This window comes from Anser anser, assembly GCF_964211835.1.
Source record: "Anser anser genome assembly, chromosome: 3".
Lineage (NCBI taxonomy): Eukaryota > Metazoa > Chordata > Aves > Anseriformes > Anatidae > Anser > Anser anser.
Window position 1 is genome coordinate 10035035 of NC_139722.1, and position 18416 is coordinate 10053450.

The window sequence follows — 18416 nt, forward strand, 5'->3', positions numbered from 1 at the left end:
TAAGGCAGTGTTAGGCAATCTACTCTGATGCCTGAGTTAGGAAACTGTATATAGTCCACAGTCCAGTGAAGGATGGTTTGTTAGATTCCCAGGTATGGAAAGCTACACTACCTCTCTCTGTTGGCTGTACAGGTTGGCAAAATTACGTGCCTGGAATGCCTTAGAGGAGAAAGTTTTCTCATAGGATAAAATCTTCAGAACTGGCAAAAAGAGCATCTGTGAAATGAATTTGTATCAAAAGCCAGTGCAATGTAGGCTTCTAGTTGCTGCAGACCACTATGGAAATGGAATATAAGCTTTACATTAACTAAGTTGTTATAAAATTTCACCTCCAGGGAACCAACTGGCAAATTTCATTCTACGTTTGAATTATTCCCACCTTGGGAGTTCTCATGGCCTGAGATCTGCTTCTATTCTAATTCTCTCTTCTTAAACAGGGAGATGTTAAATATGACACTAAGAGTAGTCTTCATCTGCCCACATGTAAACATCATGCTGTGAGTTGGCATCTAAAGCGGGTCAGGTGAATCGCACCCTACAGATGACTTCTCTTTACAGACTGCAAAGGGACCCTATCTCTGCTAGGTACCTAAACTTAGAGGAGATAAATCCCTCTCTGCATCTACTGGCTTTTCATTTTGCTGCTGACATCAAAAATCAATGGGATCTGAATTGTACCCTCGCTGCTGGAAGGAAAGGCAGATATCCCATGCTTTGACTGTGTTAAAATTTACAGCTGCTGGTTTCTAGCAATAGCCTTGTCGTTTGCTTCCTACCTTATTTGAAAACTCATTTCACATCTTCAGCTCCACTTCCTGACAAGTAAAACAGGAAATTTTTGGAGAATTCTATTGTGAGGCTGAACTGCTGTAGAAAAACCCATCTCACTAAAATACTCAGGTAAGGACACTGTGTGGTGTTATTTTCATGACACACATGAACTGCTCCAAATATGCAGCTGATATTTTTTGGAGCAAAAAATGGCTGTTTAAAGTATTAGATAAGTATTTAATAAATGAATTCACATGAAATGATGAAATCAGAGCACTTTGCCCACCCAGCTTTTAATCAGTACTTTAGAAATCTATATAATAGCTTATTTTTATAGCCGAAGTTTTATAGCTACAATGTAATTTACTTTTCTTTCTTTGATTTGCAAAAAATGATGTTCTTTTCTCACACTGAAATGAAAGTTTAACTCCTAAAAACAGTGGAAGATACGATGAGCACCTCTAAATCTATCATGGAAGGCAATGCTCTTTTGATTGGAGTTGTATGGAACTGAGCTCTCTATTCAGGCATGTAAGGCCAAGGGGGCATTGCACATTATATTCTGCTTTTTCATCTTGATTTAGGGATCTGTGTTTTTTTAATTACCAACAGTTTGTCCAATATTAGTCAAATTTATCTGATTAGTTTACATTAGTCTATCTAGGTCATCTCATTTCAAACACATTTTAAGAAGAACCTGATATTCAAGACAAGCAGTGAGCATCAGTGAGCATTGCTCAAGACAAGCCACAAGCTATTGCCCAGCATCCCATGGCTGATCACCGGCAGAACTGTACATAGATGTATATCCCAAGGCATTAGTTTAACCTTGTAAATAGATAGATATGTTAGTCATGAGCAACTTGCACAAACCACATCAGCTAGACAGGCTGATGTGCATGCAGTGCATTTTAAAGTAGAGTTAGAAACTGAAACCACAGAGGATTTGAGGTACCACCTTGAAAACTCACACCTGTGTTTTTCATAGCAGGCATGAGAGTAAAACCTTTCCCTCCAGCTGCCACTGGACAACTGTGCAGATGAGTAAATTTTCAAGTTGATTTTTTCAGGACACAATTTAAAGCCCTGGTATTAAGAAGTGATTTCTTTTTTTCTCCTGATGTATGTAAGTTTTAAATAACTTCTGGCTCTAATGAAGAAATCATTCCAAAGGTATTTTTTTCTATTTTTATAACTAAATATGTATAGTATTTCAGAGATGATGATAGCTAGACAAAATTTCAGGGCAGAAATTACCAGCATGATGAGTAAATCATAACTACATGAACTAAATAAACTTATATCTGGGCCTAAGAGTGTAGCATATCACAGGTAGGCAACAAAGATGAAGCTCAGCAGGTACCCTCTCATCTTTCTATATGCATTCTTTGATACTCAATGGTGCATAAAGAGGTCAAAACGATAGAGCAGACAACCTTCCTCCTTCTCACTAGTTTCTAAGTGGTATCCACATCATTTCCTGAAACCAGGTAACTCTACAGCGGTCTCTTACAAGATGCTTTTTGCCTGTATTTGAATTTGCTTCTGCCCAGGGTCAGAAGGCTGCTGTAGGCAGCCCACCAGTCCAACCCAACGTGCTAAATCTTCTGATCCTGCGGAGTTTCTCTGCAGGCTCCTGTGTGCTGTCACAGCTGAGCCCTATCCACTTCTGACATTTTAAGTGATGATCGTAATATGTATTTCTGCAAAGTGTTTAAGAGAGTGTTTCCTTACCTGTGGAAACACAGTAATATTTTATCACCTGCTTTGCAGGAAAAGGGGCCAAAGAATAACAGCCTTTAATATTTTCATGTTTCCTCTGCTACTGTTTATTTTCCTGTGCGATGCCTGACTAAAATGTTTGTTTAATGTTGTCGGACAACTCACCTTACCAAGGCAGCACTTAAGCTGACGGAAAAAGCTCACATCTGCTTTATTCTTTCTGCGAGTGAACTAAAGTTTTCCTTATTTAAAAGTAGGATGCTCATATTAAATTACTGGTGGAAGGCAATGACTTTTATGTATTTATAGTCCTATTTATTTTTTAAAGTCAATCTGCTTCATAATTTACCCCACTTCCAAAAGAAAGAAAGACATTTAACAAGGACTTTTATTACTTGTGAAAGCTTTTACTTTCCTGTGAAAACCTTGTGAAAATAATAGTAATAATGTGGAAATTTCTCATTGGTTTTATTTCTTTTAATTATTCCTCTTTTTCTTCTTGGGGGAAAAACCCAACGTAAAAGACTCCCATCATAAATATTACTCATAAGGCGTGAATGTTTGGATAGCGGAGCTGCTGATCATTTCCATGAAATGTGAGGCACTGTTGGGATTTGCTTTGGGAAAGGGATATTGTTTATTCACCCCTGGTGGGGTTTCATCCCTAGGGATATGATTTACTCCCACAGACTTGCAACGAGTCTAACAATACACTGCAAACGGCATGAAAAAGGAAAGGGTAACATCAACAAAGCCGAAAGGGTGTTGAAAATCACTATATGCCAGTTAAATGCTACCAGCTACAGTTGCTTTCTGCTAGCCACTGTCAGATACAGTGACCTGTATGTTGGTACTTTATTTCCCCCGGTCCCACTACAAAACCCCCTGGATTCAGGGGAAAGATCCCCTTCCACAGTAGACTCATGCCTTTTGTCTAAGAGGTGTCTGTCTAAATTTTTCGAGGAATACAGCTCCTGGATCTGTCATAACTTGTGTTTTCTGCTTGGGAGTTTACCTTGATTCATATAAGTCCTTTCTGAAGTTAACGTATATATTCTGCGATCTCTCCCCGTAGTCCCAACAGAGCACTGAAGCACATGCTAAAGCCATACCTACGGGTAGACTGCGGACATTTGTGTCTTGGAGTAGGCTTTCTGGAGCTTAACGTTTACAAAGCTGCTGAGTAATGCAATACCTGTCATTCCATGCAACTAAAGGCAGCACCAGTCTGTGTAATTCCTGCAGTCCGATAATGCGGTATTTCGGTCTGTTTTGCCAATATTGCTTGTCAGGAAAATGTCAACCAGTGTTCGTTGTCCGCCCATCCTAACTCTTTAACATGATTATAGTGTCAAGGTTAAAACTCGATAGAGTCTTCATGGGTCTGTGGAGGAAATGCTGGTTATCTGGAGAAATCCCAGTGGTGCAAGAGATTACTTACTGGTTAGAGCAATAGCTGACTGTATTTACAATGAGTTTTAAAACAAGTGGTTTTATATTTAACGAAGGGTGATGCAAAGTTCACCTTTTGTACCAATGAAATCCAGTGCACCCGAGAGGGACTTCACGCCGTTCAGAGGACAGCGTGGTGCGGTTGTTGAACCCCATCAGGCTTCCTCAAGGAAGGGGCAGCATCAGGTACGAATCCAGTAAAACACTTAAACTGACCTCCATAAAGCTGCTCACGTGCTCAAACACTTGTCTAGGAGAGCATATTAACTCCCGGTAGAGCCCAGGCAGGAAGCACAGCATGGAGATGCTAACTTGCTGCATACGCTGCCCATCCGGGGGGACTGAGGACCACCTTCACCAGACCCTTCTGTGCCCCTCTTAGGCAAGAAGAGAACAGATAACTTTCCATGACCAAAAATCTGGACTATAGCAGAAATCTCATCATCACGGCCAACTGCCAGGGTTTGTGAGAGCTCAAACTGGAGATTCCTCCAGCTAAGGGGTAGTTCTGTCATTTGAAGATAATGGGAGTTGCTCCCAAGCAATCTTGGGCAGGATTTAGTCCATAGACACTTCAGTTTCCATCACACACCTCACTTCTTCTGCACATGCTTCATCACACAAAGTAAAGGAGTGTTTTTCGCACTCCTTAACAAAGCATCTATTGTTTGTAAAACACTTGCATATAATTGTTGAATAACTTTTCATTTTTGCCTTCAACCCCTGCTATGCTTTCTCAAGCACAGCTGACTGATTTTCATGTGTAGTTCTGATCTTCCTGCAACGTTAATACCAAGCAGATTAAAGAAGTCCGTCATAACAAATGCAGCTATTTCTGCCTAATTGTGTTGATCGTGATTATATATTAATTGGTATGATTTCATTCCAAATTCAATTGTAAACTGAACCAGAACCCAAAGTCAATGTTTACATCTTGTAAGCCGCTAAACATCAACATTTTATCTAATGTGTGTGTGCATGTGTGGAAGCACATGTTCCTGCTTTAGTCATCCTTGATACTAAGCAGTTCCTTCTGTTTGATGTTTTAAACAATGTTATACGATATTTCCAAGATTGCTGTTGGCAATAATTACCAGCAGAAAATATGTTTTCCCCATAGGAAATTACACTGCTGTTTGGTATTATTAGTTCGTACCACTGTGTTCTGAGTCTTTCTGAGGAATGACAGAGATTGCTTCCTTAAGAGCAAAGGATAAACTGGAAAGGAAACTGGTGTTACACTCCTCCGAAGACCCTTGCAATAAGATAGGCAACTTACCAGGAAAAAAACTCTGACCAGATAGTACTACTTTCCCTGAGGATAACGTGTTTTCAAAAGCTCAATCTACTTTTTGCAGGGCATTTCAGTGTAGCATGAGAATCCAACCCAGAACTGATTAATCATTTTGCAATTTAAGCACTTTCACTGTGGAGTTGAGAGGACTTTTGAAAGAGTCATATATTACATGTCAAGATGCAGATGAGCTCTGTTGCACTATGAAAATAGTAGTTTTTGGCAAGCATCTTCCCATTTAAATTAAATCATTTTCTTTTCTTCTATCCTCTGTCCTCCCCGTGAACGACAAGCAAATCTCTGCATCCAAATTTGCAACTCCATGTAGTACAGCCGTGGATTTAGAAATAGACTGTAAAACCTGTAGGACAGAAATGATATTTTTCCTAATAGTTTGAATAGCCTCTGACACACTGAAAGCCAAACCCCAGACTGTGACCTTTAGCACTCCCACCTAATTCGTGCACCTAATTCATAGTTAGAAAAATGATCTGATCAGGCAGTCAGTTTTCAGTTAGGACTTTGCTACATTTAACAGCAAATTGTCAATTAACTTGTATATTGTCCAGTTTATCTTTAAAGAGACCAGGAGTGGGAATTAAAACTTGCCAATGTTTTACATATTTTGAAACATTTCTCAAGCATTTCATAATACCAGATTATTGTGAAATTATCCGGCTGCCAGGCAAATCTACTAAGGGAGGCCTCAGTGAAGCATTCTACGAGAGGGAGACCAAGAATTTGTGGAGGTACTTCGGCAGTCCCTTGTGTGACATGAGAAAGAATCTTTTCAGGTTTTTCTATGTTTAGCGCTGCCAGTACCTGACAAAATGTGTCCCCAGTCTTTACTGCAGTCCTTAGCCAACACAAATAATAATTTATAGTAATAGCAATAAGCAATTAAATGGCAAATGGTGAAACAGCAAATGCATTCTGTGAAAAATAAACGACAGTAAATGATAGTTTTCCAAGGCAGAGCATCAGAAATGTCCTGGGAAACTGCAGTCAGTGTGGGAAAGAAGGATGTATGGAAGCAAACTACAGATAGTGAAAAACTGTTACAACTAATGACAGTGGAATGAGGTTGCTTGGTTTCGACAGGCATTAAGACATGATAATTAAAACCACTGTGCTTCTTCAAAAGAATATTTGTATGCATGGGTGTACAGGGGCTGGATCACTGTCAGTCAGATCAATATCGTAGGCGCTTTGGTTTCTGCAAGCATGAAGAAATGATTAACAAGGAAACATTTAGTAAAGAAGGCTTGAGGAAGAGCTTATGGAGAAAGATAAATATATATATGTAAAATATATATATTGTATATATATAATTATGAGCAGAAGTGCCCTCTTGAAGGATATGAAATTAAGAGAGTAAAAGAAAGTTGTAAGAGATCAAAGTACTACTGCAAAGAAGATAGCAGCTGAGCAAGGTAATGTGCAGGTGGTGTAAATTCCAAAATATGCAAAATGAAATAGTGTCGCAAGCCTTTGTAAATCAGTTAATTGGTGTAACAGACATCGGTGGGATGACTGGCAGAACTAGAATATCAATACAAAGGGATATAACTTGCTTAGGAAAGAAGGGATGGAGAAAGGAGGAAGACAGACTGAGTTGTTCTGACATCCAAATGCTAAGGACAGGGAGACCTCTTGAATATTTTGTCTAACAAACCAGGGCAGACAGATTCATGAGACTCTTTCTGACAAACTTCCGAGCCATCTGAAGTTCACATGCTTGATATCTGTACAGGAAGGAATACGGCAACAGACACTGTCAAGCTAGCTCTCATAAGGTGTTTTCTTTTTTCTTTCTTTTTTTTTTAATATATAAAAAGTGGTGAAAGCAACTGGCAGAGAATATGTAACAGCTGGATACAGAGAATTTGAAGGTGAAAAGCAGATCGGCTGAATGTATTGAGGGTAACATTTCTGCTAGGACAGAAATACATATCTACGGCAGAAAGCTGAGATTCCTCTCAACTAATCCCCTTAAAATCCTGTCATTGTCAGTGGAGAGATACAAGTAATGTTCATGTGATATGTCTAGGTGACTACTTGAGGGTGAGATAAATTGTCTTCTTTACAGTGTGAAGGGAGATAAATTAAGCCTTCAAAATCCACATTTATTTACATGAATCCCATGACAGATACTGAAAAATGACGACCTTCAAGGAAAAAGTAAATAAATTAGAATTGTTTAGACTAAACAAGAAACAAAGAACATGGTAAGTTTTCAAGTAAAGAATAATAATTTAATGTCCATGGTAGATAACATAATGTGTAACAGTAGATTCAGATTAGACTTTAGTTAATGATAAGAAAGGAATTCTTGACTGGATTTCGTGGCAAGATAATGAAACTTCCATCCTCTGTGCTTTCTAAGAACAGGATGAGCAAATATCTGCTGAAAATTATACAATATCCTTGATATTCCCTTAGACCATTGGAGAAAATTTCCAGCCCCTATGATTTCATTCACTTTAAAGATGCAAGAGCATCATCCAGAATTTCAGAACTTCAATGAGAGACAACATGGTAAGAACCAAGTAAAGCTGGTGAACTACAGATGCAACACAGAATGTTTGAGAAAACTAAAATGTAGGCAAAAAATGTCAAGTAATAGTTGAAAACAGATCTGAGAGTTCAGAAAGTGAATACAGATTCATTCTGAATTGCGGATTGAATGTAAGGTACAGAAATGTTATGCCAGGAGCTGCCAAAGGTGCTTATGGTTACTGCTAGCAATGAGCTAAATGAGTGCAGTACTCTTAGTAGCATTGGAGTATAGTCATCCATACTATTTAATGAATTTTCTGGTGTGGTTTTGGCCTGCTCCAACTAGGATTCTCGTAGTATTCAAGCCTTAGGGCCAGAGAAGAAAGAGTTCCTGATTCCATCTTGTATAATGGTGCAGATACAGCCCAGAATTATACCTCCAAAAGCCGCAGAAGTTTGATTGTTGGAAAGCAGTTGTGAGAAAACAGACTGCAAAATTGACTGAAAATTGCCGAAGCAGAAGCTGAGAAATTGGTAAGACAAAGGAGAAGACGGAGTATTTAATGTGTTGAGGGGTAAGATAGAGTAGGAAAGGCATTTTACAAAGGTATTGAACAGTAAAAAGAGGAAAGGCTATCAACAGCAAGCCAGTGTGGAAACATGTCTTTATGGAGTGCAAAGAACAGTACAGCAGAAAAGAATCAAGGGAATCCAGAAATAGGAGGCAGGTGAGGGAGGTCAGGAGGAATGGTGTAAACTTGCCATGCTGCAGGGTCTCAGAATACCAGACTGAAGTACTGAGAACAGCCACAGTGATGAGGATCAGTGAACTCTGTGGATTGCATTGGGCTGGGATTGTTTCTGCTATGGAGAAAGAGGAAGATACAGATACAGAAGGACAATGAGTGAAAGCGTCCAGAAATATCCAGCTGATCAACCTGAATATTCAGTGGTAAAGAGGCATCTGGCAGTCCGGTGGGGCATGCTGTTCCAGCAAAGCTGCGAGGTCTCCTGAATTCTTACATAGAAATGAATTCTATGAATTCTTCTTCTGAATTCTTATATAGGCTAAAGAAAATTTCTTAATTTCGTGGTGAAAGTAAGAAGACACCTTAGTGTACGGTAGCCTGAGTAAGACAGCGTAGGAAGTCCTTCTCCACTCTATTTGTGTGCTTAGGGGGTTGGCTGGACAAAAAATATTAAAGGGCAACCTGTTTGCATTTGTGAAGACTGATGAAGGTAAGGCTGTAGTCTACTTTTCTTCTGAATTTGTCCACTCTGGAAAATCACATAGCATGTTCTTCCAAAGTTAATGCTGTTGAAATTGCACTGTCTAGACCTTGAAGTAAAAATTTGGCTCTGTGTTTCTCCTTGTACCCATTCCAGAGCATAGCTCCTACTAAGTTACAAAATAGAGCAATATTTTGATGTGTGGGACTTAATAAATTTACACCTACAGCCATAATCTTGTTGATAGAGTCAACATAATCTAAAGCCAACAGCAGTAGGGAAATGAAGTGAGTTTGGGTAACCGTTTGTAGTCTAATGTTTACTTTATTCTGGTGAACAAGCTATTAAAGAATGTGTTTGCATCCATTACAGTGTTTGGATTGGGGCTATCTTCATAATCACTCATTTTTGCTGAAAGGGAACTATTCTGATTATTTCCATAAATGCTTAGACAATGAAGTTGAAAGGGTTTGGTTGGGTTGTTGTTTTTTTTTTTGTGGTGGTGGTAGTGGTAGGTTTTGTTTGTTTGTTTGTTTTTGTTGGGTTTTTTTTGTACTATCCCTGTTGTTTCATTAGTATGGCATCACTTTCTGTCTATTCTTTCTGTCACTGTAAATTCATCTCTTTAGCTCAGCAAGGAATACAATATTGTTTTTTATGTAATTAAGATACTGCCAGCAGCTCAAAAGCACACAGTCATGCCACCACAACAGACTTGATTTTTAAATAGTTAGGGGCATGTATAGCTCTGAAAGTTTTTCAGAGTTAAGTCTGAAATACTGAACCCGAAATTTTATGGATATGTACAACCATGTGTAAGTCATCTTTTTAAGGTTTCTTTTGACACAGACAACTGTGTCTGTATCGAAACATAGTTGTCTTTATAGAGTATCTTGAATTTCCACAGATAGCATATTATGACCCCTTTGTTTCCAGTGTGATTTTACAATTAATCTAGCCTAATCTAATCTTCTTCTTGCAAATAAGGAAGCAAATGATCTTTGGATATTCAGCAAACAAGCAAGAAGTTTAAAGACTTGAGGAAAAAACACATAGTTCAGTGCAAGTACAGGAAATCTCTGTCTTGCTTCAAGATTCAAGTACAAAAAGAAAGTTTATCTGTCCCAGGTTAGAATCATGTTTCTTCCCTGAAATTAGCACAGCTTTTCAGGTTCCAGCAAAAATCTGTTGATATCCAAATAGTCAACTAACAATGTATGGGTTCAGGATTTAGTTCTAAAATCTTTAGAAAGTAATAATAATGCTGCTAGACATGTGTTTCTTCAAAATCAGGGAATCTTTTATTTCGTATTTTATTTGTTTGACTGCATTGTGGATATATCAGTCTGCTTGAGCTCAATAGATACAGGTATTCATCTAACAACTGGCTAATTGAATTGGTGGTTAAATAACCCTAAGCACTGAAAAGCTTGATTGATTTCAGTCATTATTGTTTGTGAAAACTAATAATTTAGTTGAAGGATATTAAGTCCTTGCTGTGACACTTTGGGTTAAAGAGCTACCAATGATATAAAACACTCTTTTCTTTTCTGGATCCTTGATCCGAGCCCAATCAGGGTTCCTCTATCACAAAACCACCACAAATAAATCAAACACATTTTGGCACAGTTTGTCGTCTCTGCTTAGCAAATTTATGAGACTAAACTGACACTGATCCTTAATCACCTTTAATCCATGGAGAGGGAATGATCCTACTAGGGCAGGAGAAAGGTCATTGGAAGGATCATGGGGAGAAAGTAAGTTGGCAGTTAATTTCATAAACCTGACCTGGGAGTAAATGAAAGGCTTCCATTTTCAGATTAATCTATGAAGCAGTGTATATAAAAGGTCTGCATATAAAGAAGTTAGGATATTTTAAGAAGGTTTTTATGTGTTAAATGCATGGTAAACATGGTGTTTGTCTGGTAAAACTTTGATTTCACTTTTAGGCTGTCAGGCCTTTTTGTTCATGATAGTTATATAATTAACAATATAATTTTTCATTATTAAATGTAAATTACTTGGTTATGAATTACAGGACGTAGCAGCAGCTTAAAATCAAACTAACTGTATAAGAAAGGATTGGGGGTTCTACGACTGTCTCCAGGCACATTGGCCAGTTTCTGTAGGTTTGCAACCACTTTTTTTTTTTTGACAAGTACTTTTACTTTCCTAGTTGCTATGTGAAAAACCCACATGAATGAATAATTACAGAGGCCCAGACCCTGCAAAGACTGGTGTAATGTGCTCCACTTTCCGTGCTTTGGATTGTCCCAGTGAGCCAGGCCTTGCCATAATGTATCAGTCCTGGATAAGTACAGGTTTAAAGGAATGGGATTAGACTAAGAAAATTTAGAAAAAAAATGCTAAAATTGGCCTTAGATTGTGAAACTGGATAAACAAATGGAATAAGTGAAAATACTCTGGCAGGAAAAACTAAAGAACTTCTATAGCTTCATCTTTCAGAAGTGCTAGGCTGATTCAAGACCAAGTCTTTAGGAGCTCATTTCCTAAATAAAGAACTTAGAGGTGCAGGGCTTTTGCCATGCATGCAGAGGGTGAGAAAAGAGTGAACTTTGCTCCTTTCTTCCAAAGTCTCTTTAGGAGAGGAGTGCAGGTCTTGTATCCTCAGTGGATGGAGATTGTCATATCTCTCCTGACCTTTCATCCCACATTCAGTCTTACCTTTCACATGTAATGATTTTTCAGAATACTAATTTCAACGTTCTCTTTACTAAACCCCGGATAATTTCTCTCTTCATCAAGTAGTGAGATATAGTGGTGAATGCCAAACACAAAATCTGCATTTCCCACGTTTTCAGCATGGACACCAAGGTGACAACTCCAGTACAACTTCCACGTGGTCCATTATGGAAATGTCCCATGCTAGCATTTTGAGCCAGGGTCCTACAGGCTCCTGGATGTGCTGTATTTTGTGAAGTCACTAATTCTGCAAATTTCAGTGAGACTTCTCCATCACTCAGGATGTTCAGCGCGTGGGCTTGGGGTTGCTGTTGTGGTTGCATTTTATGTTGTACTTGAAATCATGACAAAACCAACGAACATTTTTCTGGGTTGTAGGACTTTTGATAATGATTCTGAGAATCATAAGAGGTTTTCAGTAAAGACAAGCATTAGCACTTGCTGGAAGTTTTTCCAGAGCCTGTAACACCAGGTTACAAGCATTGACAAGATGACCTCATAAGGAGACTTTCCTCTGCATAGCCTGAGGAAGGATTTCAGAAGCCATTCATTTTGCATGTCTCAGCTTCTGATTGTGCCTAGTTCACAGATGGATTTTCAGAGCTGCTAAAATGCTCAAACAGTCCCTGGGAGCCCTTTAAGATGGATTTATAATTATGCACGAAAAGTGAGAGAATTCTTCTGAGTTACTTCCTTTGAAAAAGCAGCTAAGTATTCATGAAATGTCAGAGTTGCCTTTTTTTTTTTTTTTTTGTAATAGGAAAGAGCTAAATATTCAAAAAATGCCAAGGTTAGCAAAGTATAGTGTTAGGAAATAGCAGAGAGATTTCTCCCTGAACTTGTGACTTAGCTTTTGAGAAAAATAGCTTTTCTGAAGTAGCCCAGTTTGACATTCCACAGCAGCAAGAGAGAAGAAAGTTACTGTTCCTGCTCTGGAATGGTATCTCTTTCAATATGGTTTTAGTCATTAAGCATTTGTCAATGTAATGTGGATTAAAGGGAAGCAATAAACTTGGGATATCTTGACTTTAATAAGGATTTTTACACTGTCTCCTGTTGTATCCTTGTAACAACATTCAGGAATTATGACATACCTGAAACAACTACTAGACAGCTGTGTGGAAAAGAGGATTCAGGAGGATTTTTGAAACTGGAAAGATGTAGCTAGAAAAGTTTTGTAACTGTCTTACCTTCATTCCTTTACCTGTCAATAGTTTCGTTAGGGATCTCACTGGTGGAATACCATGTATGTTTACTGAGTTTACAGACAATATGATGCTAGAAGATACTGCACATTTGGTGGAGAGGGTTGGGATCAGCATTCAAAATGACCTTCAGATAAAACAAAGAGAAACAGTTGGGGAGCAGGTAGAACTGAATGCTGTCCTTCTTTAAAGAGCCAGGCTGTTCTGGACATAAGTTTCGATGCTGAATCACTGGTTAAGCAGCAGTTTTTCAGGAAAAGCTCCTGGGAATGTCATAGGACACAAGCTGATGGGGTTTAACCTGCTGTGCTGTCAAGAGGCAGATGTGACTGTGATATATATGAAGAGGTACATCGGCTGAAGGAACTACAGCTCTGTTGTTGAACAGAGGTAGACTCTCCAGCATAAACTGAAGTACCGTGTCAGTAAAATTCAAGGGGTATGAGCTATTGAACGTATCCAGAGAAAACCAAGCAAGAATGGTAGAGGACCTAGAGAACAGTACCTGAAAGGAAAGGTTGTTAAAAGTATAAATTACCAGCCCTTCACAGCTATTTGCTCGAAGATTACTTGCATTAACTGTATCTAGTATTAGAGGAGCTCGGGGAAAGATGCTTAGATGGGAATGCCTATATGGCAAATAAGTGTGCTTATCAGTTTCCCGTGGCAGTAAGGTTCATAGTTAATGGTGTATGACATTAAAGAAGTACTTCCTTTTATTGTTTTGCATTTTAATGGATTGTGCTGTAAGACGGAAAAACAGCATATCACGAGTATTGTGAATGCGTTGATAATAACATGTCTTTAATTGTACTTCTCTGGCTGCACCACCATTCTTAATTTTGCAGTATCCCACAGCGGCTGGGACTGTCAGTATACACACTGCTTCAGATGTGGTCATGTTGTGTGATTTACATAGTGGTACTGCAGAATTCTTTATTGTCATCTTCCTATTATTTATGAAACATAATGTATGATTTGATTGTATTTTTGAGTAAAACACACAGTGAACAGCAGTCATCTTAGCAGTCTCTGAATTTCCGATTCCCATCCTTGTATTAATTTAGAAGCTTTTAAGGTAAAAGAATATTTTGGGTCTTTCCACATGTATATGACTTACCATATCTTGAATTTGTACTTCATATACCAGTGAGTTGATTTCTTCTCTCTCCTCTTTAGGTCGCTTCCACATTTCTCACTGCCTGGCCCTCACAAACCGACTAGCATTGTATCCTGTGCAAATGCTGTTAGTACACTACTTATCCCATCACCAGACCATTAAAATAAATTAAAAGTAATACATGACATGAATATGAAGCTGTACTAGAAGCTTAGGCCAGGACTCATCCCACCTCAGTTTAGACACTTAATTCAAGTTGGGCTGGTTGAGGTCTAAAGTCCTTGTCAGTGAAAAGTCATCTTGAAAAGTAATTTAACCCATCCCGTAAATGATCAAATCAGCAGCTGTGTTCAATGATTATTCACAGATTTTAGTACTAATCACTATTTAAACATATTTGTGATGAATCTAGACCCTATTCTTCTCTGTGATGTAAACCATCTAAGCTAATCTAATCCTAATTTTTTTTCTTTTCTTCAAGACTATTTCTTAATGCATTACAACCTTTCATTTTATAGCTGTTTAGCTTTAACTACAGTTTATGGTGTGAAATTGCAACAGAGAGCATTTAGAAGACCAATAGTTTTTGTCATCTGGTTGTGTTTACTGAAATATTCAAGAAATTATGGGTCAGTAAAATGCTATTTTCCTTTGTAAAATCAGTAGTGATTAGAGACTGTTTTCTGCTCCCGAAGCCTCTGGACAGGGTGATTCTTACATAGTAGGATTGCTACCAGCTCTGCAATTCCTCATGTAAGGTTCTTTAAAACTCTGATATGTACCTTCTTGCCCTGACTTTTCTAGTATATTCTGTATATACTAGAATATAGAGTAGAATATATACTGAATATAGAGTAGAAACTTCCTGAATGTTTTGAACAAGAAAGGTCAATGCAAAAAAAAGGAAGATCAGGTAGCTTCCAAACACTGTAATTATCTTATTTAGCTACTCCTTTAGCCTGTGATTATCTGTTAGACTCACCAATTCTTGTAGGCCTTTTGTTTCTGATATACCTAAAGAATATTTTATTGTTTATTTTTAATTCTTGTAATGTTTGTTCTTGGAAACCTACTTTTGCTCTTTGCAATTTCCTCTTACTTAACGCCTGCTGAAGTTTTAAGTTCCTGTTTATTGGCTTCCCTAGGATCATGTTTCCAAAATTTGAAGGATTTCTGTTTGGTTGAAATAGACTCTTGAACCTTGCCATTCATCCGGTTTAGCTTAATCCTGCCTTCCTGGTTCCCTTTCTTACACAGTACACAAGTCTTCAGAGAGTGTTCCTTTGCAAGTAGTGTCGTTATTTCCTTTGCTGTCCTACAGTATTACTTTTAGGATCTTTATGACTAATTAAGTTTACTAAGGCTGAGAATTCCACTTCATTTCTTATTTTTTATTTAAAAAAAAAAAAAAGCATGAGCAACTCAGAAATATGAACAGAACCCACAAAGAACAAGAGGTAGGATGGAGAAACTAAGATGGGAGATGAGGAGCACAGTATTTACTGTTCACTTTGCCCACAGTCCCATGTATGCTGTATGACTGAACTGGAAGTGCAGAGCTGCATACAGGATCCAAGTATAAGCTGGTATGTGTCAGGTTCTGCACTGATGGCCACCAGTGTTTTCATCCCTGCCTACCATCTACTGTTTGAACAGTGTCTGGAGCTGAATTGAGAAAAGGAAGACAAATGTCAGTTCTTGAATTTGAAACAGTGCTGTAGATGGACAGACTTTTGCCAGCTGTCCCATAGGATTAGATGACTAAGTTGCTAGCTACAAAACTGCAGAGAGGTCCCTTTGCTTGGTAGAATAGGATGGGGCAAGCAAATTTTTGCAGGATTTGTTGGATTGTTTACATGCTGCAACATCTTGCCCTTTTGTCTTACGCTAGCTGTATTCAACGTTTAATTGAAAAAGACAGAGCTCTGCAGGCATAGAACAGCATTGCATCTTCTTTGGCTGGCTCAGAACTAGATACTACTTTCTAAGATTTTGTTTTTCGTTTGAGAGCACTGGCTTTGTCTTTTAACATTTGATCTTTGGGGCCATCACTCATCTCTCCAGTGGCGTTCTGTTTCCTTAGAGCATTGCTGGAATTTAGCCAACTGCATGTTTTGGTCACCACCAAAGACCTATGTAATTGCCATTTCCTCCCCTATCACACATTTTGAGAATGTATTACTCCTGTCTCATGGCAATTTCAGGCCCAATACTGTCATTAACTATTTACACGCAAAACTTCATCGGTTCATATTTTAAAAGATTGTCAGTCTTTCCATTTTCTCCTTTTTTCAGAAGAGAAATTAGTAGTTTAGAATACTTTCAGTCGATCTAGGACCTGGACATTGAAATGCCTTAAGGTAATGTAGCCATTTGTGGTCTTCTCTTGGTACTGCAAACCGTGTTCAGTCCTGTTTGGGTAATATTATGCAGGACTACAAGTTTTGATGATGCTGTATTTGCCGTTGCCTTTATTATTTGTCAGGTTGAATATTTGAATGACTTACATATTGAAATGTCAATAATTTAATAATCTAATATTTAATAATGTCTCTTAAATGTAATGCTTTGAATTTAAAAGCTCACTCTTGCAAACACTTCATGGATGATTTATCATGCTTACTTTTTTTTTTACCTTTTCAGTGGCATTGTCAAGACGATGACTGCTCTAGTCACCTTACCTTTTTGCGTGGTTGGGAACAAATAGCTTTTTGTGAAAGATTTGCTGTGTAATTATATTATTGCATGTGTCTTTCTCTACAGCCAACATCTTGTATATGGCAAGCCAAGAAATGATGAAGGTTGTGGAAAGAGACAGTACAACCATAAAGCAAAATTTAAAAAAGGTAACTACTTAATTCTGAGTTTTCATGGGAAGTCCATGTGCATGGGGAAATTTTGCATCCTTTTATATTATTGCAAAACCAGAATTTCAGAAGGATTCGTTCTGATTGTATGTTAATGCCATTTCACTGATTTGGAGAAGCCGTTAAAAGGGTCAGTGATCATTAAAGTGTCATTGATCCACACCTTTGTAGATACAGTATTCACCACTACCAGATATAGCATTCCAGTAACTCCTGTCTCACAGCATTCCTGTGTCCTCCTTATGTCCTTGCTTGTATGGTATCCTTCATGGAGGTGAAACAGTGTATGTTCTGGCTAAGCCTGAGATGATTCCCCGTGAGGCCAGTAGTTACGTAGATTGTGATGAGACAGGCAGATGGCCAGCCAAGACATGAGTGCAGGCTGATTGACCAAATCCTCACACTTTGCTGCTGGACAGATCAAGCAGAACGTGTACCAGCAGTGTTGCGTGATGTACATGTCTGCTCAAGAGGTCTAGACCACTGTGTCCAAGAGCAGAATCTGATCCATGACATTTTCAGCTTGACATCTGTTAATACCAAGGGATTCTGCAAGCTTGTTTTTTTATGGCATCAAAACTTATGAGACATTGGTCAGCAAAATGTACACAGTTCAGCCATCTGATTGTCATGTAAGATAAAGATGTGGAAAGCACATTCACTGGAGACAGAAGCTACTGCTGAACTAACAAACTAAGCAGTTCGGGGGACCTTTCTCCTGCGCTGAGCTTTCTCATGTGTAGAGATTTATTGTTGAAACAGGTCCTAGTACAGTTTGGGTCTACACCGGTGAACAAACATTCTCCTAATCAATTCCCAGGCACGGTTCTGGGGTTGGCAGAGGCCAGGAACTGTTCCTAATTGGAAGTTTTGATGTGGTGTGGTCACCCTGTTTTGGAGGCTGAGAGAATGTAATAGTCAGACCATTCCAGGTGGCTGATGAGCCAGAAAACTGCCACATATAATAAACTACTATTGGTGTAGTTGCTGTGTGAGTAGATGATCAGCATAACATGTATTATTCTGCTGTGTTCACTTCCTTCACTTTTTTTTTTGTTTTTTTTTGTATCATCCTTGTCCTTTTATTGGAAGAACCATTCCAAAACTTTGCACTGGCAGAGATTTTCCTTGGAGAATGGGATTTTCTAGGACAGAGGTCCTATATCTCTGTAAGATTACTTTGCGCTTTGTAAATAGATATGGTACAAAGTTCACTTAATAAATCAGTCTTTCTTTTTTTGGATGAAAATTGATTTATTTTTGACATATTCCACTGCCTTTTCTGCAGTTCAAAAGGTATGTTCAGATGGTTCTGTTCTAATTATTTTTTTTAATTAGCTAAAATAGCACACATGAATAAGGAACACGACACTGCACTAGGCATGCATATTTCTTCACATTTTTATTGCAGAGCATTCAGCGTTCTTTTGCACTTAGGGAGGAATCTCAGTGAAGAAACTGAAGGGCTGATCATGCAGACTGCAAATACTCTCATTGTCTTAAATAAAACTTTCCGTGGGTTGGTCCAAAGCCTAATGAACTCAAGGGAAACC

General features: G+C 38.4%; 1 protein-coding gene across 2 annotated transcripts in view; it reads left to right on the forward strand.

The window, feature by feature from the left end:
• Positions 1-18416, forward strand: part of LDAH (lipid droplet associated hydrolase) — a 119554-nt gene that overhangs the window by 86445 nt on the left and 14693 nt on the right. For both annotated transcript variants that reach the window (XM_083830551.1, XM_083830552.1), the window contains one exon: positions 16760-16842. In XM_083830551.1, the coding sequence (XP_083686677.1) occupies positions 16760-16842 (83 nt within the window). The remainder of the gene's footprint in view (positions 1-16759; positions 16843-18416) is intronic.